Genomic DNA, 27,563 nt, shown 5'->3' on the forward strand with positions numbered 1-27,563 from the left:
TTTGGAAAAAGAAACCTGTTTTATTCCTCTCTGCACAGCGCAGTACACGAAGGGGGCGAGCTCCTGACTCTGGACTATCTCTTTTGCACAAAAAGGCCTCCTCAATGTGCCCACCACTCCCCCTTCAGTCACGAAGGACTGGCAATATGTGGGTGGGGTAGAATGCTGAGGTCTCCGGGAAGAGTGTGTGTGTGTGAGTGTGTGTGTGTGTCTGTGGTTTATGTGGGTAAGGTAGAATGCTGAGGTCTCTGGGAAGAGAGTGTGTGTGTGTGTGTGTGTGTGGTTTATGTGGGTGGGGTAGAATGCTGAGGTCTCCAGAAAGTGTGTGCGTGTGTGTGAGTGTGTATGCGTGTGTGTGTGTGTATGCGTGTGTGTGTGTGTGTGTGTGTGTGTGTGTGAGAGAGAGTGTGTGCGTGTGATCAGAGCCGAGAGTGAGTATTCCATTCTCCTGCTTCTTGGGGAAATGCCAGTGCCGGGCCTTGGAGAGAAAGGCACCTCACCTCTCAGCAACCTAGCCGGGCCGGGCCCAGCTGTCAGGCTGAGGTAGTGTGGAGACTCCTTCCAGCAGCAGCAGCGGAGCCTGCGGCCCGGCAGAGGAGAGAAACGCAAGCATGTGGGGGAGCCGCGGGGCCTGGGGGCGCCCAGAGGCCCAAGCCATAAATTTCAGTCTCTCCCCCGGTTCTGAGCAGAAACTCCTCTTCCTCCCAAGACTGGAGTGGGGCTTCAGTCCAGGGGACTGGCTCGGCTCCAGGGCCCAGAGAGAGGACAAGTCGGGCAGAGATCCCAACTGGCAGAAAAGGTGGGCGAGAAGACGGACACTCCCTCGGCCACCTCCCAGACTACAGCAGTTCTGACGCGAGAAACCGGGATGGGGGAGAGAATGCAGCTGCGCCTGAAATGCAGAATTCGCACCAGGCCCCTTCAATAGTTTCAGTCCCCGCGCCTCCACTCTGTCCCCTGCCTGCTGCTCGCGGGGCGCAGAAAGAAGGCGTGGGAGAAAAGGACGAGGCCAGTGAAGCGGGCCTGCGGCTGAGACTGGCCCGGCCTCTCCCCCCACCCTTCCCGGAGAGGAATTCTCTCTCCGGCCGGACAGACATATGGGCTGCTGGGATGGCAAAGGCAGAGGGAGGAAAACACTCAGCACATTCTTTCTCCTGCTTTGATCTGAAGTGTAGCTGCAGCAAAGGGCACAGAAGTTGAGGAGTAAGATTTTTTTTTTCGGGGTGGGGGGCGGCGGTGGTGTAGGAAGGTTTGGGAGCAAAATCCAGTGTCCAAGGAGAGAGGTGCCTCCGAGGCCGCGTGTGCCCAGCTCCACCGGGAGCTTTACCGCAGAACAGCACACACACAGGGGAGGAACGGGAGCCGGGGTGGGGGGGGGGCAAACCACCACCCAGTGGAGTGGGGGGATTAAGGGTCCCTCTAATCCCAGAGAGGACCCTGAGAGCATCAGTTGAGGGTCTGGATGAGAAGTCACAGCAGACGTGTGGAGTGTTGGGAGGGTGCGGGAGCCGGGCACGGGGCATCTTCACCGCAGGAGCGACCACTTGATCTGTTCTTTAGCTGACTGCAGCACCTGCCGGGGAAAGGGCTGCGTGAGGGCTGGGAGGAGGCCCCCACCCGGGAGTGGGGGGGCGGGAGGCAAACAGAAAATGCCCCAGGGCAGAGGGATGGGAAGAAGCTCCCTAAGGTCCTTGGGGACCTTCAGTTTGGGAAATACCCCCCAAATCCAATCCACTGGGGGGGACAAAGAGATAAGAGGTACACCTGGGAAGAAAGAAGGAAAAAAAAAAACCCAAAACAAAACCAGACTAGGGGTTAGCGGGCAGATGTTTGGAAGAGGAGGAGCACACATCAGAGAGACTTGTTGATAATTCCAGCCGGGGAGGAAACAGGCTCCCGGCTCCGCCCCGCCCCCCAGCCCGCACCGGGAAGACAATCTATCTGCAAAGGAGCGGCGAGGAGGGGAGCCACAAGCCGCCTCTCCTGGAATATGCATCTCCAGCTCAGTCCTCATTTGAATAATAAGAGAAAGAGAGTGTGTGCACGCATACAGACCATCTGCTTAAGGCCAGCCTCTGCTGGGGAGTAAATCACTGACAGGCACCGGGCGGGGAGGGCTGGGAGGGTACCAAGCGAGCAGGGCTTGCAGCCACCGCTCAGAGAGACCAGGAGAGGGGGCCGGGGGAGGGGGCACGCTAGGGAGCACCGAGAAGGATGAGCCCCGGTTCTCTGGAATAGGAGGGAGCCCCGAAAGATGTGCCTTCCGTGTGTAGTCTCCTGCGGGTGGAGAGGACCCCGCCCACCCTGGGGCGCAGGAAGGGAGAGAGCCATACCTGAGACACCGTCTGCTCCGTGAGGGGCACATCTTCACCCTGGGGTACAGAGAGACAAGCACTCAGCGAGGGCAGAGAGTGACGTGCAGGGACACGCGAGTGGGGTGTGGGGACGGAAATGGGAAAGTGGGAGGTGGTCCTTGAAACTGAAGCCAAGGGCAGGGGCCCTCCACTTCTCGGTCCCTTCTGGGGCCTATGACAGCACCACGTTAGTTGGCCAGGGGGATTGTGGCGGGAGGAAGGGTCATTTTGTCCGTCTGTCCTCTCTTTCACGGCGGGAGAGCTTCCTCAAACATGAATTCCATCCCAGGTAATCAGTAGGTTACCAGGTCCCCAACTTGGGTGTAGGGGACCTGATTCCCCAGCCAGAGAAGACCTTCCCTGAATATCAATATCACGCGGGGAAGGATGCGGGGAGCCGGGGGTAGTTTAATGGATCCCGCAAGGCCTGATGGGTAACGACAGCATGTTAATTTGAAGAAATAAACTGCTGCAACAGCAGCCTGAGAAGAGGAAGGAGGGAGCTGGGGGGGGCGGGGGAAGCCTCTCTCTTGCCACATAGAGACATATGTTAGAGGAGAAGATTAAACTATGCAAATGGAGCCCCAGGCAGTTAAGGGAGAAGATTTCCCATTACCCGGCACTGTCAGTCTTCACCGAGTGGAGGTCAGAGCCAGGACAGTGGTGAGTGCTCGCGCGTCTCTGCACCCCCATCACGCGGGGCAGGTGCGCCCTGCACCCCTCACCTCCCCGGCAGCCCTGGAACCTGCTCAGAGGAACCTTTCTGCTACCGTGAGCACCTAAGGGCCGAGAGCCCGTAAGCACTTCCTGACGCACAGGGAGGTTTGGGGTTTTCCTCTCTGATTTCTGGACCACACCCCGCCATGCTCAGGGCTTCCTCCTGGCTCTGCACTCAGGAATTACTCCTGGCGGGGCTCGGGGGGCCCCCGATGGGCACGTGGGATGCCAGGGATGGGCACCGGGACCGTCTCATGCAAGGCAGACTAGTGCCTGACGTGTTGCACCAGCTCTCCCGCCCTGAGAGTCTTAGAAAAGACAGAAGAGACCAGCAAGATCCCGTGCCCAGGCCCTGGGACTCAGTCCCCAAAGGGAGAGCACGGGAACCTCGAGTTCTGAAGTGTTGGGGGGGAGACTCACTTGCTCGCTGCCTCAGTGGGGATAGGCGATGCCGGCACCGGGCCAGAGGCAAAGCCGGGGCCTCGGCCTCCCTTCTTTGGGACAACGCGGACTCGAGAGGGGAGGAGGCAGCGCCCATGTCCAAGGGACACTTGGACGCGGTCAGAGCGTGGGTGGACGGGGACCGGGCGGGGAGGGACCCACTCTGCTTACCCTTAGTGCCACCCGGTGCACCACCTGCTGGGGGTCACTCTCCAGGATCACCCTGTCAAGGCAAAGAAGGGAGCCGCGGTCACCTTCCCTCAGGGCCACTCTGACCACTCCACCCACCTGCCCCCGCCGCAGACCCAGGGCAGTCCTGGCCCCTCAGAGGACTCACCCGCCGTCTACGATCTCATCCACAGCCAAGAAGAGCCCCTCCATGTTCTCCAGCAGGGCTCGCTTCTCCACATTTTTCCTGAGGAGGAGAGGGAAAAACGGCTGTGTGAGAGGGATCTGAGGACAGTATCGGGGCCTTAACTATGTCCCCAGCTACACAGACAGGGAAGTAACTATGGCAGAGAAAATCTTAGGAGCCGGTGCCTCTCACCCCCCGTCCTACTGCTGCGTGCCGTGTAAAGATCAGGAGTAGCTGAGAAGAAATGTTCTAAACTGGGGCTGGAGCGATAGCACAGCGGGTAGGGCGTTTGCCTTGCACACGGCCAACCTGGGTTCGATCCCCGGCATCCCATAGGGTCCCCTGAGCACCGCCAGGAGTAATTCCTGAGTGCAGAGCCAGGAGGAACCCCTGTGTATCGCTGGGTGTGACCCAAAAAGCAAAAAAAAAAAAAAATGTTTTAAACTACAGTCAGGCTAGTCAGTCTTGCACTTTTCGAGGGCCGATCACCCAGGGCTATGTTTCTCCCTCTCTGCCAAATGGGGGGGTGGGGGTGGGGGGCGGCTGTGCCAAGCTCATAAACCCTGACATCCGTGTGTAGGAAAGAGAAACAAACGGGGCTGGAGCTCAGACGGAAGGGAGGGGAGGGGAGGGGAGAGCACACTCTCTCCTCGGAGGAACCTTCTAGGCCCTGCTCTGAGCCCTGGCCCCGCCCCCCCCCCTTCACCAGCTCTGTTCTGGCCTTGAGAGGCAGACTGCGCGGTGGGGGCGGGGGGGGGGGGCGGTCAGGACCCGCATCAACCAGCCTCAGATCCGGTGGTTGGTGCATGTGGCCACTCGCATCCGTCAGTTTGACTCTCTCACTAGATCACAGGAATGAAGTCTATTCATTCACCTGGCTCGGAAATAAATCACCCCCTTCCTGAGGAAACCTGAGCCGCTCGCCCGCTGCCTGTGTGGGGCTGGGAGCCTGCTGCTCAGCGCCGGATGGCTGTCTGGGCCGCGCTCACTTGGGAGCTGCCGAGGAATGCAGGGCCCAGCGTGCTCTCAGGAAAAGGACCTGGGGGGGCCCCCCTCCCCTGTCCATCAGCAGCGGGGAGCGGGGCGGGAGGAAGGGGGGGAACGTGTGCATGGTCTCCCTGTTCTCTGGAAGGGTCGAGACTGTGAAGCACAAAGCTGAAAGCCTGGCCCCACTCGACAGCTGTTCCATCCGGGGCTTGATCATCTGCCGCCCCTTTACCTCTCGGGCAAAGAACAAAGCCGGAACAAGTCCCTGTCGTGTGCCCGAAGCTCGGGCAAGGGCTGCGCAGGGACCGGAGAGCCGGCCCAGGGTCAAGTTCTGCTACTTCCCAATCCCCTTCCCTAGGACAGTTACTCCAGGGGTGGGTCGGGAGACAGGGAGACAGGGACATGGCAGCCGTCCTGGCTCCCGCGGCCGCAGGGCACGTGACTGTGATCGAACCCTCCCCGCTTCTCAGGCAAAGGCAGCTCCCTGGAGGAGGCTGATCCCTGCCCCGGCCCTGGGCCTGAAGAGCAGTGACTGTCTCCCACAAACATGTCAGAAAGGGCCTGCTCACCGCAGCATCTGGCTCAGGGAGTCGAAGAGGCAGTTCAGGACAGCCATGAGCATCAGCTGTGGGGACAGAGAAAGCAGGGTAAGGTTCAGGGCTACCTAAAAACAAAACCCTGCGATTCATTAAAATTCAAAGACACAGACTTAGAAAGAGGGGACACACACACACACACACACACACACACACACACACACACACACACACACACGGACACACAGACACACAGACACAGACACAGATACACACACAGACACACAGATACACAGACAGATAGACACACACACACACACAGTACCCCGCCAAAAGACAGGGCCCGTCACAAAGAACCAAAACCATAAGGTCAAAGTGAGCACAAACAAGACGACCCGTGCTCTATTTTTTTTTTCTTTTTGGGTCACACCCGGCTCAGGGGTTACTCCTGGCTCTGCACTCAGGCATTACTCCTGGCGGTGCTGGGAAGATCATATAGGGTGCCAGGGATCGAACCCGGGTCAGCTGCACGCAAGGCAAATGCCCTCCCCGCTGTGCTACAGCTCCAGCCCCCGAGGACCCGAGGTTCGGATCCCGCGCCATGCCCCGCAGGTGTGCGGGCTCTCCTCGGCTGGACTCTTCCAACAGGACTGTCCTCTCCAGGTCCTCCACGGCTGTCCCTGCTCTAGCAATAGCTGAGGCCTTTGGCGGGCAGAGCACTCACCGGGCACCGAGTCAGTGCTGGGAAAAGCGCAGGGGCTCCGGGGTCGGGCCGCCCGAGAGCACAGATGAGCCGTTCTCAAACGGGTCATCCCGGGCCAACTACCGGGTCAGACCACACAACCTCTCCCCTGCCAGCCCAACAGTGCTCAGGTGAGAGTCCACACGGCTGCTCCTGGTTTAGTTCCTCCCTCCGTAAGACGAGGCCACTTGTCCACGACTCACACGAGGGCTGTGAGATTTAGAAAGCGAGGACGTGACAAACCCTTACAGAAGTAAGGCCCAGTAAGAGTGGCTTCTGCCTCGGACTATGAGTGGGCCTCTTCTGACTTCGTTACTCTCGTTGGAAGCTGTTTAGCTGAGGCCGTCTCTTCTGTAAACAGAAAGCAGGACTAACCCTGGCTTTCTCGAGTGAACCACTCAGAATTTGGTTTCGGCCTAACCCAGGATGTTAGCTAATCTTCCCAAACAGAATGAAGTGTGGAGCCTTCCCAGGAGGGGAAAGAATCCCTCTACCCCCGACCACACCTTAGAAATCCAGAGCGGGGACTGGAGCGATAGCACAGTGGGTAGGGCGTTTGCCTTGCACCTGGCCGACCCAGGTTCGATTCCCAGCATCCCACAGGGTCACCCGAGCACCACCAGGAGTCATTCCTGAGTGCATGAGCCAGGACGAACCCCTGTGCATCGCCAGGTGTGACCCAAAAAACAAACAAACAAAAAAGAAATCCAGAGCAAAAGCTTTGCATGTCTGAGGTGCTGAGTTTGAAACCCGCACCAAAAAATAAAGAAATAAACAAGGCCGCCGATGTTGTCTGTTAGTAAGTAATAAGTCATATAAGGCTCCTACTGCCTGGAGATAAAAGTAAAGACAGACCCAGGCCACTGCCACTGTTGACCGGCTCCTCTGCCGGCCCGGCTGCGAGGCGCGTGGGGGCTTCCTCCGGCCTGAGGAGGGCAGTGAGTGAGAAGAGTCGGCCCAGAACCAGGGCTGGACAGCGCAGGAAGAGATGAAGACTCACCTCATTCTCGTAGGAGCTGCCGATCACATAGAAATAGAGATCGATGCTGCTCTTGTAGACCACTGTCATCCCTTCCAGGAGGGCGATTTCACCTGGAAGGGGGCAAAATGGAGACAGTGGGTGGCCGAGCCCAGGAGCCGCCCAGAGGGTTACCAAAGAGCTCCCAGAATCCAGCTGTTTGGGCCTGAAGTCAGTTGGGGTGTCACGTACCCCAGAGACCGATGCTGCCCTGCGTTTTTCAGACTGGTGGCAGCAGAAGGGAAATGACAAACTCGGCGGGAGGGGGGCATCTACATGTATCTTCTCCACGGGCCGCCCTCCCCCCACAGCCCTGACTCTCCTCCCTGTCTAAGTCAGGGTACCAGTCGATCCTTCGGAGGTGAAAACGCAGAGCGGTCACCTTTACACACTTCCATTTACCTGCCCTAATGGATGCGGTACAATAAGCAGAGCTGCAGTTAAATTTGTCAAGGGAGGCTCATAAATCCAGGGACGAGACAGGTAGCTAACAGCCAACCTTCCAGCACGGTATTCCCGCGTGAGGTACACTCACCTCCCCATTACATTTCTGAAGAGTTTATTATATGAGGGGAGGAGGGAGGAACGGGGAAAAGGAACCAGTCATTTGAGCCTGCGTCCGGAGCACGGCCACCGCCCTCTCCCCCTCACGGCGCCCCCCGACATGTGCAACGGTGAAAGGAAAACAACCTACTGTCGGTTCGGTGGGTCTTGTTGAAAATGTTCTTCTCAAAGGCCTTTTGCTCCTTGACACTGGGGTAGGTCTCGTCATAGTACTGCTCGGAGGGAGAGGAGGGACCGGGCATTAGGGCTGGGAGCCGGGGATGGTCAGTGACTGCCCTGGCTCTTGGTGAGAGACATACTGACATGAGAGAAGGAAACGGTGCAGAGGCAGTGACCGAGCTGTGAGTAAACATGAAACCAAAGATGTACCATCTCGTGGCCCCAGAGCGGGATGCTTACAGGCTGCTGCGATCAGCAATGACACCTCATGTTTCTGTTCCTTATTTTGGGGGGAGGTGGGTTGGGGTCACATCTGCCTGTGCTCTGGGCTGACTCCTGGCTCTGCGCTCAGGGATCGCTCCTGGCGGGGCTCAGGGGACCATATGGGGCGCCAAAGACTGAAGCTGGGTCGGCCACAGGCAAGGGGGGCACCCTATCTCTCCATCCTCCACTTCACTTTTTTTTTTCTTTGAAAGAGGCGGCGCTGGGCAGGAGTGATAGCACAGCGGGGAGGGCGTTTGCCTTGCACGCGAACGACCCAAGTTCAATCCCAGCATCCCATAGGGTCTCCCGAGCACTGCCAGGAGCAATTCCTGAGCGCAGAGCCAGGAGTAACCCCTAAGCATCGCCGGGTGTGACCCAAAAAGAAAAAAAAAAACAGAGAGGGCGCTGTTTTTTGGGTAGCTCGGTTATGCTCAAGGCTCAGTCCCGGCAGTACTCGGGTCGTACGGGGTGCTGGGCAGCAACCACCTCGGGCACGCGCAAGGCAAGCTCCTTACCCACTCCCGTATGACTCCAGGGCCCTCCCTCGCCGGAGGCTCTGCCCCCAGCTGCCTCCAGGGGAGAAATCCTGACCCTGTTCTCCTCAGGTTCTCTGAGGGGCTTCGCCCTGCCAGGGGGCCGAGCCGAGAAAGGCGCTGAGCGCACAGAGCACTTCCTTAGACTCTCCCCCACCGGCCGGAGCAGAGCAAAAGGACGAGGCTGCAAAAAAAAACCTCTGAGCAAAGGCCAACCGAGGGCCAGGGGACGCAGCTCAGGGGCAGAGCACCTGCCTCCCTCGCACGAGGCCCCGGGCTCAATGAGTCCCTCCATCAGGCAGGGCGAGCCCCAGCCCACGCTCCCCTGCAGCCCGGCCCTCTCTGCGGCACGCTGGGAAGACGCGGGAGGCGATCTTGCACGCCGCGCCCACCCCCGAGCTCTCCCTGGCAAGGGGGTGGCGACGCGGGCTGCTAAGTCGCGCTGCTCTTCAGGGGATAATCCGTCGCAGTCAGCTGAAGACCTATGACAGGTCTGGCATTTAGTAACTGGATAACTGTTTCAAAAGGTGTCCTGCATAGTTACATCCAATTACAGGGAGGAACAGCTGGTGAATTCTAAACTAATCTCTACCTGCTGATTGATTTATGCCAGGCTCACCCGGAGCAAATACACCAGGGACTGAAAAAATTTCTCCAGGAGGGGGGGGAGAAGCTGGGAGGGAGGAGAGAGGAGTGTCCTTTCTCCGCTCTTGCAGGAGCTGTGAAGTTGGAAAGATCTCAGCGGGGGGAGTCCGGAGATAACAGGCCTGGTGATAACTGCAGACTGACCGCCAGAGAATTCCCTAGAAAGCTCCCGCCGGGGGTTGGCAGGATGGAGAAAACGGATGGGAGGGATGGACCTGGGCCGGTATCAGTGGCCAAATTTCCTAAGCGCCTTCCAGCCCCGGGGCCGGTCGCAGAACAGGCCGAAGCCGGCTTGGGAGAGGAGAGGGGCGGGCCCCTCACATAGCAGCACTTTGGGTTTTCTTTCTTTCTCTGGGGAGAATCAGGTGCAGAAAGGAGGAGGGATTCTCAGGACTGGAGGGTGGAGAGAGACGAGGGAAGGGGACCAAGTCCCGCAACTCAAGGCTCAGTCTTCGTCTTGCTCCGAAACAAATCCGCGAGGGAGCCTCACCTTGGCAAAGAGTCGGTCTCCGTCATTGTCCAGGATGAGGATGGCCTTGACCGTGTACAGGGAGGGTTCCTACGGAGACAGGACAGACATTCAGTCTGGAAGGTGCCCCCACCACCGGCAAACCTTCAACCTCCCCCGAGTCCGACTGCGGAGGGGGTGCAGAGGCAACTCCCTATGTTCCCAGTCCCACAGTGGCGAGCCCGTGACACTGTCCCCAGAGAGCGAGCAGGCTGGGAAGGAACTGAATTGAGGGTGGGGGTGCTTCCACCACCAGAAGCTCCAAGAGACTGTGCCCGCGCGGTGCGCGCGGAGGGTTTAACTGAGGTAGGTCATGCGGGCATCTCCAAATATTATGCTAGTTATTTTCCAAGTCACCCCGCCTCTCTGGACTCCCTTGCACAGGTAGACATGGAATGTGACCAGGTTAATTAACAGGCAGTACAAGAGACTATCTGAAACCACTGAATGCCTTAGTGTATTAGGTTACAATGCAGAGGCGAAGACACACATGCACGCACACGCACACACACACACACACACGCACACGCACACACACACTCCTCAATGTGGCCCCTGAGCGAAACATTATTCATCTCCCCAACTTTACCCTTCGATCCTAACACTGTAACTCTGTCGTCCCATTGTCCATCGATTTGCTCGAGCGGGCACCAGTAACATCTCCATTGTGAGACTTGTTACTGTTTTTGGCATATCGAATATGCCACAGGGAGCTTGCCAGGCTCTGCCGTGCGGGCGGAATACTCTCGGTAGCTTGCCGGGCTCTCTGAGAGGGACCGAGGAATCGAACCCCTACCTGCTGAGCTATCACTCCAGCCCACCTTCGATCCTAATTCTTTTTAATTCTTCTACTGCCTCCAGGTGGCCACCACTTGCCAGGATGAAAGGACAAAAACCTTCTCCATGTTGGGGAGAGTTAAAAAGTGGCGAGAAAAGGACACTATGGGGCCTGAAGATGAGAGTGGCTTCCTTTCCCCGTCAAGAACTGAACTTGGGGGCCAGGGATGTGGCTCAGTGGTCGAGCATGAGTCTGTTGGCTCAATTCCCAACACCACAGAAAATTAATAATAATCAAAAAAATAAAAGTGTGCTTGGACAAATCAGTCTCAGCCTTAGCGGTTACACTCAAACTCAAACAAACTGCAATGCACGTTACTTTAGAAAACCTCTTCTACTCTTGCAGTTTCTAGGGAAGCAGCTCACCTTGACTTTTTTTTTTTTCTTTTTGCTTTTTGGGTCACACCCAGCGATGCACAGGGGTTATTCCTGGCTCTGCACTCAGGAATGACTCCTGGCGGTGCTGGGGAGACCATATGGGATGCTGGGAATCGAACCCGGGTCGGCTGCGTGCAAGGTAAACGCCCTACCTACTGTGCTATCGCTCCAGCCCCTCACTTTGACTTTTTGTTTGTGGGCCACACCCAGCTGTGCTCAGGGCTCACTCCTGGTGGAGCCGGAGGCCCAAATGGGGTGCCAGGGGTGGAATCCGAGCTGGTCCCATGCAAGGCAAGCGCCCTGCCTGCTGTACTGTCTCCCCAACTGGCCTGACCATCTTGATTTTCTAGTCAGCTTCCCCTGCTGCCACCATCCCCGCCCGTGCTAGGGGTGAAATCTGTCGCTTTGCTACTCTCTTTCCTGGCCTCTCATGGGAAACTCACAGCCCTCACAGGGGTCAAATACATTCTCCGAGACCCAGGAGAGCAGAGGAAAGAATCAGTGCCAAGCACGCAGGAACTGCAGCCTCTACAACAGCCAACTGTTCCGAGAGGCGCCAGAGGTTTCTGTTCTATGTAAAGAACCTACTGGAACTCAGAGACTCCAGAAGGAGAAGAGGGCCAGCGTCCATCTGAGACAGGCACTTGCCTTATGTGCGTGAGGCCCTGCGCTTGGCTCTGGATGACACCAAAAAGGGAGGGGAGGCTCAGGAGTCGGGGAGTTGGGTTCTTTGGGTTTTGTTTTTTGGGCCACTCCGGGCACTGCTCGGGGCTTATGCTGGCCCTGCACTCGGGAACCACTCCTGAAGGTGCTGGGGGGAACAGAGCAAAGGCTGAGGATCGAATCCGGGTCAGACGCGTGCCAGGCAAGGGCTCCACCGTCTGTACTAGCTCATTTGAAGGAAGCCCCGCCATGGCATTGGTAACACAGAACGGGTCTGGCATCACCAGGAAGAATAAAACCCTAAGAAAAGAAAAACCCTAAAGCCACAAGCCACCTAGGACAGTGGGTCTTCAAGCTTTTCACACCTGAGGACAGACCCCCGACCTGCAAACCATCCACAGACCCACAGTTACAAGCAAGACACAGGAGGGGCATTTCTCAGCTTTCTGGCGCCTGTGGGCTGGTGGGTTAAGATCGCTGAGCCAGGAGCCAGACGGTGAAGAGAATGAATGTGAGAACCTAAGAGCAGAGCAAGAGAGCCGAGGGTCCTGGCTTCTGCTCCTGGATCTTCTCACTGGCTTCCTAGAGGATGTGATCAAGGAAACATCCCAAGAAGAGAAACACCGGCTTTTCCTAGAAAGGATGAAAGACAGGAAAGACGGCAAGGGGAGGGGGGAGAGAGAGAGTACAGCGGCAGGGCACTTGCCTTGCAGGCGGCTGACCAGGGCGCAATCCCTGGCACCCCATGGTACCCTGAGTAAGAAGACCTGAGCACTAGTGGGTGTGACCAGAAAGAGGGGGTGGGGGAAGAGAGAGGTTAAGAAGAGGCCCAGATCTGGCATTACAAAGTTCTAGAAGGGGAAAGGAGGCTAGCGGACAGGCTGGCGGACGCAGCTTTCCAAGGAACCCGCACTCACAAGGCTGAGGGTTTGGGCCAGGCCATACATGCCGCGTTAATGCTCCAACCAGCCCCAGCTGGGCCGGCGGCGTCTCCTTTACTTCTCCTGCCACCTCCTGACTGGGCCCGCATCCTCTGCAGCCTGGGGCCTGGGCCGCTCCGGGGCGGGGAGGGCCGGGAGCTGCTCTCACACCATAAAAATCAGCCCGTTTAAAGGCCCCAGAAGCCATTACTGATAATGTAATTTCATTTCTGAGTTTTTGCAAAGGGCAAGTTTATAAATAACTCCCGGCTACTGAGAAATGGGCTCCCTGGACAGTGGGCCAGGTCTGACCTAGTAATACATTAAATGCCAATTACTGAGAAAGACCCTACAAGCGCAGGTTTAAAAATCCGGTTCAAAGGATTTTTAAAGCGTCTGTTCTTCCCTCCCAGCCCCCGAGTGAGCAGCTGCTGGGAAGCTTTCGAGACAAAGTTCTGTGATGCACTGACTTTCAGAGACCCACAGCCTGAGTGTATAACAGAACTCCACCTCAAACGCTAAGGACGGTGCTGGAAAGGGGGTGGGGGCCCGTGTGCGAGGGGTCAGCGGCTCAGAGCCCACGTATGTTTTTGTTATCAAAAAAACTTAGAACGGACTCTTCAAGAGAGCTGAAACAACACTGCACAAGCAAACAGCCTGCTGCAAACCCCGCTTTGATCTCAACCAGGGGCTTCTGAAGCCTGGAGAGAAAACATGACCAGCTCCCAGGGTCCCCTCCCCCAGCACATGAAGGATTAACGAGGAAGAGTTACTCCTCGTGCTGCCCCCTGTTGGCCTGCAGGAGACATGCAGCTGCCTCTGCAGCAAAACTTTTTAAACGGCACGTATCTAGATGGAAGGTCTCTGATTTGCGTGTCTTATAAATGAAACTGGTTGAGATGCATTTTTTTTTTTTTTTGCTCAGGGGACCATATGGGATGCTGACCACGTACAAGGCAAACGCCCTACCTGCTGTGCTATCAACTCCAGCCCCTAAACTGGTTGAGATGCATTCTTAAGAAAAAAAAAAAAAGGCAAATCATCTCTGTTTAGAATGTGTACAGCAAAAGAGCATTCTGGCTAAGATCACGATGTGTCACCAGAAGAGCTCAGGGAGACTCTCTGGGGCTGGGTGGGGATGGGCAGGCAATCTGGGAGCTACAGCAAATCCTGTAATCATTCTGGTGCGATCCCCCAAAGCCTCCTGGAGCTAGAGGATGCTATCCAGAGCGGGAAAAGGGCACAAGTCATAATCCAGTGGGGGAATTCTAGAAAGTTCTTCATTCCCCACTCAGAATCCGTATAGCCAGGTCAGAGATAGGGCCCTGGGGCTGGGTGATACACCTTGGTAAACTAAAAAGGAGATATTCTTCCTTCCAGCCTATTTCTAAAGTTAAAACAAGAGAGTGAGAACTAGGAGAAATTCCCAGACTCCTTTCCCAGCTCCACATGGCCAAAGTGTCGTGGGCCACACTCGGGGGTCTCAGGGCTGGCTTCCGGCTCTGCACTTAGAGGTCACTCACTCAGTGCATTGGACAGAATCCCTGTGGCCGCGTGCAGGGCAAGTGCCTCCCACTGTGCTACCTCTCTGGCCCCCCAAACAGGTATTCTGCACCCCAACAGCACCGATTTCTTTTTTGTTTGGGGGCCACACCTGGAGTGTTCAGGCCTATTCCCGGCTCTGTGCTCAGGGAAGCCGTATGTGGTAGGGGGGACTGAACCCCGGTGGGTCACGTGCGAGGAAAACACCCTGTGAAATGTATCCTCTCTCCGGCCCCACCAGCCTCTTTTACTGTTGTTTGGTTTTGGGGTCACACCCAGCAGTGCTCAGGAGCTATTTCTGGCTCAGTGCTCGCTTCCAGCAACGCTGGGGGACTGAAGAACCCAGAGCTGCCCTACGCCAAGCTTGTTCTCTGGTACCCTGAGCACTCTCCAACGTTCCTGTGCCCATTTCTTTCTTTCTTTCCCTCTCCCCCGCAGAGGTGCTCAGGGATCGAACTCAGGTCAGCTGTGAGCAAGGAAAGTGCCTCTCTCCAGTCCTGTACCAACTTCTTTTTTTTTTTTTTTTTTTTGGTTTTTGGGTCACACCCAGCAATGTTCAGGGGTTACTCCTGGCTCTGCACTCAGGAATCACTCCTGACAGTGCTCGGAGGACCATATGGAATGCTGGGGATCGAACCCGGGTCGGCCGCATGCAAGGCAAACGCCCTACCTGTTTTACTATCACTCCGGCCCAGTACCAATTTCTTAAAAATGAAAACGATTCTTAGGAGTGGAGGACTTTAGTTTGCCACCTACAAGCCTAAGGACTTCAGAGGAAAAGGAAAGAATTAGAAGCCAGATTGCTCGCTGGCTTGGAATGATAGTACAGTGGGTAGGGCGCTTGCCTTGCACGCAACCAACCATGGGTTAGATTCCTGGCACACTACAGGGTACCCAAGCCACACCAGGAGTAATTCCTGAGCACAGAGCAGGGAGTAAGCCCTGAATGCTCCAGGTGTGACCCAAAAAACAAACGTTATGGGGCCAGAAATAGTTTGGGTAAGGCACTTGCCCTGCATATAGTCAACCCAGATTTGATGGATGGATGGATAGATGGATGGATGGATGGATAGATGGATGGAAAGAAGGAAGGAAGGAGAGAGAAAAGAACAGAATTAGCTGAAGGCTTTGACAGGGAAAAGTAGTTTTCACATGCTACCCAGGGGTTAGCTTAAATTCAAGGAGCACAATTCAGCAAAGAACAGGAGTAACATGAGCTAAACTGACGTAAGCCCAAATGTAACAAAGAGGAAAGCCAATGTGGATCTTAGGGAATATCAGATGGCAGGAAGAAACACCTAGGAAAAACCTTGGCATCCGATACAGATACAAAATTTTCCAATACAGTCATTAAAACTTCCAACACTACAGAAGAATCTCTTTCCCGCCCTTCCTCCCCCCGCCCCCTCTCTCTGTGTGGCTTTTGGACCACATGGTTGGTGCTCAAAAATCATTCCTGGTGGAACTGGGGGATAATTTGGGGTGCCAGGGATCGAACCCAGGTTGGCAGCATGCAAGGCAAGTGCTGTACAATCTCTCCGGCCTTGAGGAAATCTCTTTAAGTTCTCCAATTTATTTATTTATTTATTTATTTATTTATTTATTTATTTATTTATTTATGCTTTTTGGGTCACACCCGGCGATGCACAGGGTTTCCTCCTGGCTCTGCACTCAGGAATTACTCCTGGCGGTGCTTGGGGGACCATATGGGATGCTGGGAATCGAACCCGGGTTGGCCACGTGCAAGGCAAACGCCCTACCCGCTGTGCTATCGCTCCAGCCCCCTAAGTTCTTAAATTCTTAAAATCCTTGTATTCTAGTCAGGAGCAGCCGTTACCTTTAGCTTGCCCTTTCCTTGAGACTCAGCTTCTTCATCAGAGAAGGAGAGGCCCGACCTAGATCAGTGAAAGTTAATACCTTTCTTGAGTTACTGCAGGCCCCCTTGAAAAAGATGAAATCTATGGGCCCTGTTTCCAGAAAAATACACACTCACAAATGTTTCTGACTTCAGGAGTTCATACAAGCAGGCTTAGGGTTTAATGAGGTTCCCTCTGAAGACAGGAAGACTGTGTGCAGAAGGGAGGAAGAGGGAAATGAGTAACCCACTTCCGTAATACGGCTGCCTCCTCTGTCCCGTCATGACTTCAATAAATGTGTGTGGCCTTCATAAATTAATAAATATGACTGAGGAAACTAACACAGCCAGCAGGGGGAGCAAAGGTCATGCCACACCCCTCGAGCGCCGGAATGTAAGTCTGGTGGCTCTGAGCTGCTGTCCTCCAGAGGCCCAAGCTTCTCCGGAAGGCAGTCCCTGGGGCCTGTCTCAAGATTCAGAAGGCCTGCCTGCGGGGGAGTCTGCCCGAGGACCACTCACTCCCTGGCTCGTTAACCACAATGGAGGTGAAAACATACAGCCATCGGCAGACAGGTGAACAAGTCAGAGAGCACCCCGCCCCCAGGCCTGACCGCAACATGGGAACCCCCTGATTGCAACATGGGAACCCCTGATTGTCTTCTTCGTTGGTAATCTAAAAGCTTTCAGTGAAATGTCACGTAGCAAAGGAAAAAAATCAAACGGGGGCCAGGTTCACTTCTGGTGAATCCTCGGCCACGGTGTGTATCATTCCCCAGCCCGGACACTCCCCATCCACGTCTGCAAACCCCTGAAAAGCCTGTGTTATCTTCCTGCCAATTCGCTCCCCCAAGTTCATGCCTAGGCAGAACTACAGTTCCTCTCCCTTCCTTTCAGTCCCCTTCCGAAGACTATACAAACACCAGAAAAGGCAGTGGAGAATACTGGTAGACTGGAGCTAGAGCGATGGCACAGTGGGTAGGGCATTTGCCTTGCATGCTGCCGACCCGGGTTTGATCCCCAGCACCCCATAGGGCCCCCTGAGCACTGCCAGGAGTGATTTCTGAGTGAAGCGCCAGGAGTGACCCCTGTGCATCGCCAGGTATGACCCCAAAAGCCTGAAAAAAGAAAACTGGTAGACAGAGCTACCCAGGCCAACTGTCATTGCACACAGGCCCTAACAGCAAGGGAAACTTTTTTTCTTTTTACAATAATTATTTTCCTTGTTTTGGGACCACACCTGTTGGTGGTGCTGGGGTGGAGCTGGGGTGGAGCTGGAGTGACAGCACAGTGGGGAGGGCGTATGCCTTGCATGCGGCTGACCCGGGTTCGATTCCCAGCATCCCATAGGGTCCCCTGAGCACCGCCAGGAGTCATTCCTGAGTGCAGAGCCAGGAGGAACCCCTGTGCATCACCAGGTGTGACCCAAGAAGCTAAATAAATAAACAAATAAGGAGACACAGGGTTCACGTGCAGCCTACAAGAACTGACAGAGGATGTCAAGAATCCGCAGAGACGGTGACTCAGACTCAGGCTGCGGGGGGCGGTACGAGAGACTCGAGACCTGAGTGGAGGCCAGTCAGTGCTCTGCAAAACGACGGGGCTCAGGAGGGCCTCGGCCTGCACTGCACCTTCTCGCCATGTGCACGGGCTCCACTTCCCGGCCATCCCCGTCATGCACGCTGGCACGCTTGCCTCTGCCTCCCAAGGCACTCGGACCGGCGTAGGCCGGAGGACGGACTCCTGTGCTCCCCTTCCTCCTCCGCTCCTCCCGTTCCTCTTCCCCTAACTAGCCTTCCTGTCAATACCCCAACTCCGACCGGGTCCTGTTGATAAAGTGAAAAACAGTAGCAAGGGCCTAGATGAAAACGGCCCCTAAATCTGCCACTGGGCTCCCTCAAATACCTGGATAATTGCATTCATCCCGCGGCCTCCCTGGCTTCTCTCGGGCCTGGCTTTCTTCACCAGGCGGCCCCGCCCCCCGCCCCCTTGGCTTCTGACGGCGTGACAGCTCCCCTAGACCTTTGATGTAATTTATACCTTGTGGGGGACCAACTCCTTCCCACCACTGTGAACGAGAGGGGAAAAATATATAGAAATACGTCGGAAATCTATAACGAGGTCTTCTTGGAGGGCAAGACACGGGGAGAGTTAGAAGCGGCGTCAATTGCTCTTCGGGGGTTTTAGTTCAAGCCAAGGTCTGCTTCCAGCAATCAACCATTAAAACAAGCCGGCCAGAGTAACAGCACAGTTTATTCTGATCATTTAATTTGAAGTGTCAATAAATTAAACTTCAATCAATTAAACTAGGTGTGCAATAACCCAGATGGACACCCCGACACCAACATAATCACAATAAAAATTTTTATGGCTGCCAGGGACCTCACCGGGGGCAGCGCTGGCACTGCTGGCGCCCGGGCTGAGAAATATATCTCCACGGTGCAGGCTCGGAGATTGCCTCTCCTAACGAAATGGAGGGGCCAGGCCCAGGCAAGGACGCAGCTGGGAGCGGGGCACAGGGGACGGCCAGGAACGAGATGGGAGTGCTTTGGGGGCTTAATGTAATTGATACCTTGGCCCAGAGCAGGGGGAGGGGGCATTTAGGCCAAGCACCCCTACTGTTAGTGCCAAAGGAATTTAACAAAAGCCCCATTAAAATGATTCAGGAAGCAAAGGCCACGGAGCAAAGGCAACCTTTAAGAGTCACTGCGAATTCTGCATAGCTCCCTCCAGCGCACGAGGCCTGATGTACTCTGCACGGCCTGGTCCTTGGATTACGCTTTGGGTCTGGGACTGGGGTGCTGTTTGAATATGGAGGGGAGGAAAGGGACAAATTTAAGAGGTGTAGTCTGTGAAGAAGCACTGAAGGACTCAGAGACAATAGGGAAAAAAATGAACCCTGTGAGGAAAGACTTGGTGATGGAGATTGTTACGAGTAACTCAGTTTTGAAGGGGAAAGGGAGTAAAGGGGGCAGGGAAGCACAAGAGTCAACATTTTGAAGGTTCCACAGGTTGCTAACAGAAAAGGTAACCAAAAGGTCCCACTCCTGTCAACAGTTAAGAAAAACTGGACCGGGCTGGAGCTATAGCACAGCGGGTAAGGTGTTTGCCTTGCTGGGACCCGGGTTCGATTCCCAGCATCCCATATGGTCCCCTGAGCACCACCAGGAGTAATTCCTGAGTGCAGAGCCAGGAGTAACCCGAGCATCACTGGGTGTGACCCAAAAAGCAAAAAAAAAAAGAGAGAGAGGACCAGCCAAAATCAGCTCATCACAAAACAAGCTAAGGCCAATGATACAGGCTGGAAGCATTATTATTCATTTATTTATTTACTGGTTTTTTTTGGCACGCCTGGCAGTGCTCAGGCTTAACACGTGGCTCTGACATACAGATCACTCCTGGGGGGGGGCTCCAGGGACCATAGGGGGTGCCAGGGACCAAATCCTGGTCATCCTCACGCAGGGCAAGTTTTCAACCAGACAACTATTTCCCAGGCTGTCCTAGATCCACAGCCCCCATGTTGGGAGCATTATTAAAAGCACTGGGAAAGGAAGAAGATGAAAGAGTCTTTCCCGTGAGATGATGAAATGGCCTGAGAAAGATCAGACAGACCTGCTTGAAAGTCAGGGCCAGATTATCTAACATAAGAAAGAAACCTGTGGGCAGAGCGATAATACTTCTGGTAGTGCGTTTGCCTTGTCCCCGGCATCTCATATGGTCCCCCGAGCATCAGGAGTAATTCCTGAGTGCAGAGCCAGGAGTAACCCCCTGAGCATCGCCAGGTATGACCCAAAAGGCCAAAACAGAAAGAAAGAAAGAAAGAAAGAAAGAAAGAAAGAAAGAAAGAAAGAAAGAAAGAAAGAAAGAAAGAAAGAAAGAAAGAAAGAAAGAAAGAAAGAGAGAGAGAGAAAGAGAGAAAGAAAGAAAGGAAGGAAGGAAGGAAGGAAGGAAGGAAGGAAGGAAGAAAGAAAGAAAGAAAGAAAGAAAGAAAGAAAGAAAGAAAGAAAGAAAGAAAGAGAGAAAGAGAGAAAGAGAGAAAGAGAGAAAGAAAGAAAGAAAGAAAGAAAGAAAGAAAGAAAGAAAGAAAGAAAGAAAGAAAGAAAGAAAGAAAGAAAGAAAGAAAGAAAGAAAGAAAGAAAGAAAGAAAGAAAGAAAGATGCTGCACTGTAAATGTAAAGTGCCTAAATGAAGGGAACTTACTGGTATTTATAAATTCAGACGATCAGATCGTCCTTCAATTGATGGTTCTTCTAGTTTATCCTCCCACTCTCAATAACCTATGGCAGCATAACTTGCAGAGGTGCAGATAAAAGAATATGCTTTGAGGAGATATTCCTAGAGGCCCAGTCAAAATAGGAAACAAATATGAAAAGAAGTCTAATAGGGAGAGGGACAGAGGCAGAGTGATCTCACTCAATTGCAGGATATTCTCCACCATGGTTTATATATATACAAATATATATATACATACATATATATACATATATATATATATATATATATATATGGATCTATGGGCTGGAGCAATAGCACAGAGAGTAGGGGGCATTTGCCTTGCACACGGCCGACCCGGGTCTGATTCCTCCGTTCCTCTGTTCCTCTCGGAGAGCCCGGCATGCTACCGAGAGTATCCCACCTGCATGGCAGAGCCTGGCAAGCTCCCTGTGGCGTATTCAACATACCAAAAACAGTAACAAGTCTCACAATGGAGACATTACTGGTGCCCGCTCGAGCAAATCGATGAACAACGGGATGACAGTGCTACGGTGCTATATATATATATATTATTCTCCTACCATGGTATATATATATATATATATACCATGGTAGGAGAATAATACCTAAGGAAAGTGAAACGAGGGCCAGGAGGACCATCCCTAGTAGGAAGCCTGCCGCAAGTTGTGGGGCGTGGTAGGATAGAAGGATAGAGAAGAGGTAAAGTGGTATACATAACTGTTCAGTAACAGTATTGTAAACCAGGGTGCCTAAAAGGAAAGCGAGAGAAAGAAAAGTGTCCGCCACAGAGGCAGGCTGGGTGGTAGGCCGTGGGAGGGAACCCAAGGACATTGGTGGTGGGAATTGTATAGTGGTAAAGGGGTCGGTGTTGGAACACTGTAAGACTGGAACCCAATTATGAACAACTTTGTGACTGTATATATCATGGTGATTCAATAAAAAAAAAATGTTTTTCAAAATTGGGGGAAAAAAAAGAAGTCTAATGGGATTTTATTTGTTCTGCTTCTGTGCCACACCCAGCCTGCTGGTCCGTGGTAAGGCCTGGTGGTGCTTGGGGGACCATGTGGTGTTAGGGATCCAACCAGGCCTCTCGAATGCAAACCAGGCACTCAGCCCCCGGAGCTACCTCGCTCGCTCTGGTCTGAAAGAAACTAAAATTTCTTTCAGAGTACACCGGCCACACCTGGCGGCGCTCAGGATGCAGCCCAGGGCGTCCACATGTGTAGCCTGTGCTCCGGGTCTTCTGAGCCATCTCCTTCGCCCAAAGCAATGTCAGAGGTGGAAGCCCTCCCTAAGGCGTCCACTGTGACGGCTAAACACCACCGGTCACTGTAAGCACTTCAGTTCAGAAGAGAGCTAAGGTAAAACTCAGAGGATCATTACACTTTACACCAAGAAAACGATGAATTATCAGGACATACTATTAGGGGAGGACTGGAGTGATAGCACAGCGAGTAGGGTGTTTGCCTTGCACGTGGCTGACCCGGGTTCGATTCCCAGCATCCCATATGGTCCCCTGAGCACCTCCAGGAGTTAATTCCTGAGTGTATAAACCAGGAGTAACCCCTGTGCATCGCCAGGTGTGAACCCCCCCAAAATAAAAGCCAAAAAAAAAAAAAAAAGACCAGTTGAGGGGCTGGGAGCCCAGGTGTTCTACCCCCAGCAACGAAACCAGGAGTTGCCCACCTTCCCGCATTGACTTGGCATGGCCCCGAAAAAAACAAATTTCAGGGGCTGGAGTGATAGCACAGCGGGTAGTGTGTTTGCCTTGCATGCGGCCGACCCGGGTTCGATTCCCGCATCCCATATGGTCCCCCGAGCACCGCCAGGGGTAATTCCTGAATGCAGAGCCAGGAGTAACACCTGAGCATCGCCGGGTGTGACCCAAAAAGAAAAAAAAAAAAACAAAACCAAATTTCATTTTTATATTTAGTTTTTGGGCCATACCCAACAGTGCTCCAGGCTTACTCCTGATCCTGAGTTCAGGGGTTACTCCTGGCAGGGCTCAGGGACTCATATGTGATCCCAGGGAATGAATCAGGGTTGGTTGTATGCAAAGCAAGCACCTATCTGCTATAGGCCCGAAGGACAAACTTAAAAAAAAAAAAAATCAGTGGGGCTGGAGCAATAATACAGCAGGTAGAGCATTTGCTTTGTATTCAATCCCCCATATGGTCCCCCGAGCACCGCTTGGTGTGACCCAAAACAAAAATAAATAAAATAAAGGAGGGCTGGAGAGATGGCACAGCGGGGAGGGAGTTTGCCTTGCACGCAGCCTACCCGGGTTTGATTCCCAGCATCCCACAGGGTCCCCGAGCACCGCCGGGAGTAATTTCTGAGTAACCCCTGTGCATCGCCAGGTGTGACCCAAAAAGCAAAAAATAAAATAAAATAAAGGAGCAATAAAGGCGGGAGAGACAGCTCAGGGATCCAGAGTTAGATCTCCGACACCACTTGGCACTGCCGGGTACAGTTCTGGTGACCACCCCCACCCCCAAACTGCCATCATGCAGCACTGCCTGGTTAACTGAATATTGCCAGGAATGGCCCCAGGTCCCCTGAACACTGCTTGGGAGGCCAACCCCCTCCCCACTCAAAAACAACAGGGCAGGGAGCAAGGGTAATTCTGATTCAGATGCAGCAATAACAGAGGGTACAATTTTTGGTGTGTGGGTCAGTATGTGTTGAGGTAACAAAAAGAAAGAGATTATAATTTAGGAATCAGTTCAGGTAAGTAACTCAAAAGACCGGAGCACAAACTTAGCCTACAGGAGACCTGGGCTCAGGCCCGGCAACACATGGGCCTGAGTCTGGCCCCCAAAAACCCAACAGGAAATAAAAAATAAAAATAATCACTGATTCTTAACTACGATTTATCTTAACCACTGAACACTGGAAATTACTAAAATGAATGTTTTTTTCATTTCTCCCAAGGATGCCATTGTGGGTAAAGAGAAAAGCCGATTCATTCCATATAATGAATGCCTTACTTAGAACAGATCCTCTCTGAAGCTCCAGCAAAGAAATGCTGAAATGGTGAGAAAGGTATACAAAGTCTAAATTGGAGTTCTGAAGCTTAATGAAAGCAGAAAGAGCACCGGGAAAAGCTGACAGAGGAAGGAAAACATTTGTTTAGCATCCTAAGAACTCTGACACGTATAAGAATTGTGCAACTATTTGTACGTTGTCCCCAACGGAAGCTTTTCCTGACAGTTCAAAGTACAACCTTCCATACTGAAGAGGTGGAAAGTCCATAGTATGAGAATCTACGGTAACATCAGAGAGACTTTGGTCTAGAAGCAAGAGTAATCAAAATGTAACCCTGGTTGTGACATGTTTCATTGAGCAACCCCTTTCCCTATACCTTGGTTTACCCTAATCCCCAAAACTAGGTTCCTCGTGACAAAGAATAACACTGCTGTCAGGAGTATCTTACCACTATGCAGGTAACTGTGAATGCATGAATGCAGCATCTTAGGTACAGACTAAAATTGGACATAAAGGGGCTAGGGAGACACTACAGTGGGTAGGGTGCTTGCCTTGCATGCCGTCCACCTGGCTTCAATAGCCACCAAGAGTCTCTCAGTGTGGAGCCAGGAGTAAGCCCTGGGGATGGCTGTGTATGCCCGCCCCCCCCAAATAAAGAAAACTGACCTAAGGAAAAAGTACCTTTCACTGAGGAACAGCTGGTAAGAGGAATAATAATAATTTTTTCACATACAACTTCCTCAATACCCTCACAGACAGATCCCATGTTAAAAGAGCTCTCCAAGAGGCAGGGGTGTAGCTCGGTGGTAGAGTACTGGCCTCACATACGTTATCGCTTTCTGGCACATCAGCTGCCTGAAAACACATACCATACTGAAACAGTCAATGTACATATTAACTGTACTGAGAATATGGCAAATTACTTGCATTTTAAGTTTTCTATCTAAACTTAACCAATCCCTGTAATGATAAAGAATTACTCCTATCTTTGCTATTTTGAAAGAGAACTGAGGCCTGGAATTCTTGTACCTAATGAGGATCTACGGTAACATCAGAAAGACTTTGGTCTAGAAGCAAGAGTAATCAAAATGTGAGGATGTGAGTGTGCACATGAACCCGGGCTAAAATAAAAGGCAAGAAACAGTAGTATAATGGGTTTTACTACTCAAATTATACAAGCTCAGCAGTATAATGGGTGTTTTCAATGTGTGAAGTCCTGGGTTTGGTTCCTGGCACCACACACACACACACAAATATCACACACATACTCATTCTGTAGCATACACACACCTACTTGTAAGAAATAAATCTGTTCTACTTTCTGGAACCACACACGCACAAATATCACACATACTCATTCAGTAAAGTAAAACACACACAAACACACATACACCTACCTGTAAGAAATGAATCTACTCATTCTGTAAAACACACACACACACACACCTGTAAGAAATTAATCTGATGAATCTGTTCTACTTCCTGGCACCACACACGCACACGCACAAATATCACACACATACTCATTCAGTAAAGTAAAACACACACACACACACACACACACACCCCTCTACTCCCTGGCACCACACACGCACAAATATCACACACATACTCATTCAGTAAAGTAAAACACACACACACACACCCCACTCACACGCACAAATATCAACAATACTCATTCAGTAAAGTAAAACACACACACACCCCTCTACTCCCTGGCACCACACACGCACAAATATCACACACATACTCATTCAGTAAAGTAAAACACACACACACACACACACACACACCCCACTCACACGCACAAATATCACACAATACTCATTCAGTAAAGTAAAACACACACACACACCCCACTCACACGCACAAATATCACACAATACTCATTCAGTAAAGTAAAACACTCTCTCTCTCTCTCTCTCTCTCTCTCTCTCTCTCTCTCTCTCTCTCTCTCTCTCTCTACTTCCTGGCACCACACACGCACAAATACGAAGCAAAAAGGGTCAGTCACATGGCTAACCAGCACCAAAGTTCTTCAATCACGAATGACTTAGCATCTTAGATCCTACTGTAACAATTCCTAAAGTCATAAGTGGCCGGGGCGGGGGGGGGGGGGGGGACAGAATAAGGAGTTTGGAAAAAAACAAAACTAAACAAAACACCACTGAGCAATCCATACTAAATCTCCTAGGTATTCCAGAACTTAAAAGACACTGATTTGTAAAAATCAGGACAGACCCACGTAACAGTGTTTCAAAGAAAACCGAAGTGAAAAGGAAGACAGTTTCCTAAAGGAAACGTAAAAGGGAATTATCCAAGAGGCAAGCCGTGACAACCAACAGGGTGAGTCAAAACTGGGACGCATTTAGAGGTTTGGAGAAGTGCGAATCGGAACGCCAACAGTGCCAAGAAGCCGGGGACCCGAGGGGCAGCAATGCTACACGCTCCCGACCCCGCGTGCCCCCAAGCCTCGCGCTGCTCCCTTCAACTTTCCGCCAACTCTGCCCGTGCCCGGGCAGGGCTTCCTCCCAGCACCGAGGCTCCTGCCTTAGGCCACGCTTTTTCCCAGGGGCCCACAGAGCCTTCAGGCCCGGAGGAGTACCCGGCACACCCCCCTCTCCCCGCTCCCGGTCGGGCTAAGCCCGGCCCCCGAGCCCTCGGGACACTGCAGCATCTCAGCTGCCCCTCCAGCGCCTACCAAGATCAGCGACTCCATCTTGCCCCGCAGCTGGTGCCGACGTGGAGTCGCAAAAGCAACGCCGCCGCTGATTGGACCTACGTCCTCGCTAGGCCCCGCCTTACGTGAAGACTACTGGATAACCAGCTGCCAGCGCTAGCCCTATTGACCAATCTGTGCGTTAGCTTGCTCAGCGGAAGACAGACGTCCAACCAGGAGGCGCAAAAATTTGATTGACACTTAGGTATAATAAAAGGTCAAGACCTCACGCGCGAACGGGGCGGGAGGGTCAGCGGGGCGGGGTTGTTTCCATGGGGAACAGAGGAAGCGATTCTTAATTTTCAATTGGCTGGGAGGAGAGCACGTGAGGTTAGAGGCCTCTTTGGCAACTTTAATCCGCACCTCCTTTAGGGGGCGCTATGTCTCCTTAAGCCCTAAGACTGGCAGCCCCTGCAAGCTCACACCATTTCAGCCCCATCCTGTCCCTGATGGCTGCACTAGAGTTGGTTAAACTTTGGTAGCTCTCGGCTCAGACTTGCTCAGGTCACTCAGTATCCTCACAGAAAGCCGGCTCAACCGTAGAGAAAAACCAAACGATGCCGGCGGGTTAACCATACAAATCGAGGCCACCAGGAATTGATTGCTACAATAATAATCTCCCCAAAGTGGAGTCTCAAGCTCTGTGGGGTCCAGGGAAGGACAAAAAAAAAATCAGTGAATTTCTAAAAGCAGATTTTATTTGGCAGATAAGAAAAGAGATAGAAATTTTGGACAGCAAAGCAGGAGAGCAGAGGGGTAAAGAGCCCAGGTTAGGAAGGGGTATAAGGAACAGGGTCTGCGGTTTTCCAGTAGGGACATGCCGTTGCAAAATGAGAAAAGAGAAGTTTACTGAATGCAGGGATTTCACAATAGGGAAGGGTTTTGATGAAGTTGAGCTTTCCCCTAACCCTGGTTTCCTTGGTGCCAGATTCCACCTCCTTTAGTTGGGCCAGGGACACCTATTGCTGTATGTTATCCCCAAAGGAATTTTCTTTTCTTTTCTTTTTTCCTTTTTGGGTCACACTCAGCGATGCTCAGGGCTTACTCCTGGCTCTGCACTCAGGAATTCCTCCTGGCGGTACTCAGGGGACCATATGGGATGCTGGGAATCAAACCTGGGTCCGCCGCAGGAAAAGCAAACGCCCTACCCGCTGTGCTATCGCTCCAGCCCCCAAGGAATTTTCTTTTAGCCTCTGACAATTATGTCTTTTTTCCTCCTTTAGTTTCTGGGCCGCACGCTGTGGTGCTCAGGACTCATTCCTGCCGGGGCTCTGGTGCTGGGCTTTGAACTGTGTCTGTCATGTGCAAGGCAAGCGCCTTACCTGCTGTACTGTCTCTCTGGCCCCTGACTATTATGTCCTTAGAAGTTTTTAGTCAAGAATGTTCCCAAACCTGGGGTCTGAGCCATAGCCCAGTGGGTAGGGCAATTGCTTTGCATGAGGCTGGCCTAGATTCAATCCCCAGCACCCCATATGATCTCCCAAGCCTGCCAAGAGTGACCCTTGAGCACAGAGGAAGGAGTAAGCCTTGAGCACTGCCAAGTGTGATCTAAACATTACCCCCCCCAAAAAAAAATTGAAAAGAAAATTAAATTTAAAAACTCCT

General features: G+C 52.8%; 1 protein-coding gene across 1 annotated transcript; it reads right to left on the bottom strand.

Moving 5' to 3' along the window:
• On the bottom strand, positions 1-26,022 carry COPZ1 (COPI coat complex subunit zeta 1). Its single transcript, XM_004601563.2, has 9 exons — positions 25,941-26,022; positions 9,806-9,874; positions 7,845-7,926; positions 7,133-7,224; positions 5,424-5,479; positions 3,850-3,927; positions 3,684-3,735; positions 2,334-2,372; positions 1-1,573 (listed from the first exon to the last, which is right to left on the bottom strand). Exons 1-9 carry the CDS (start codon positions 25,956-25,958, stop codon positions 1,526-1,528), a joined length of 534 nt encoding a protein of 177 aa, XP_004601620.1. The 5' UTR covers positions 25,959-26,022; the 3' UTR covers positions 1-1,525.
• Positions 26,023-27,563: the final 1,541 nt, after the last annotated feature.

The sequence above is a fragment of the Sorex araneus genome, chromosome 2 (genome assembly GCF_027595985.1).
Source record: "Sorex araneus isolate mSorAra2 chromosome 2, mSorAra2.pri, whole genome shotgun sequence".
NCBI lineage: Eukaryota > Metazoa > Chordata > Mammalia > Eulipotyphla > Soricidae > Sorex > Sorex araneus.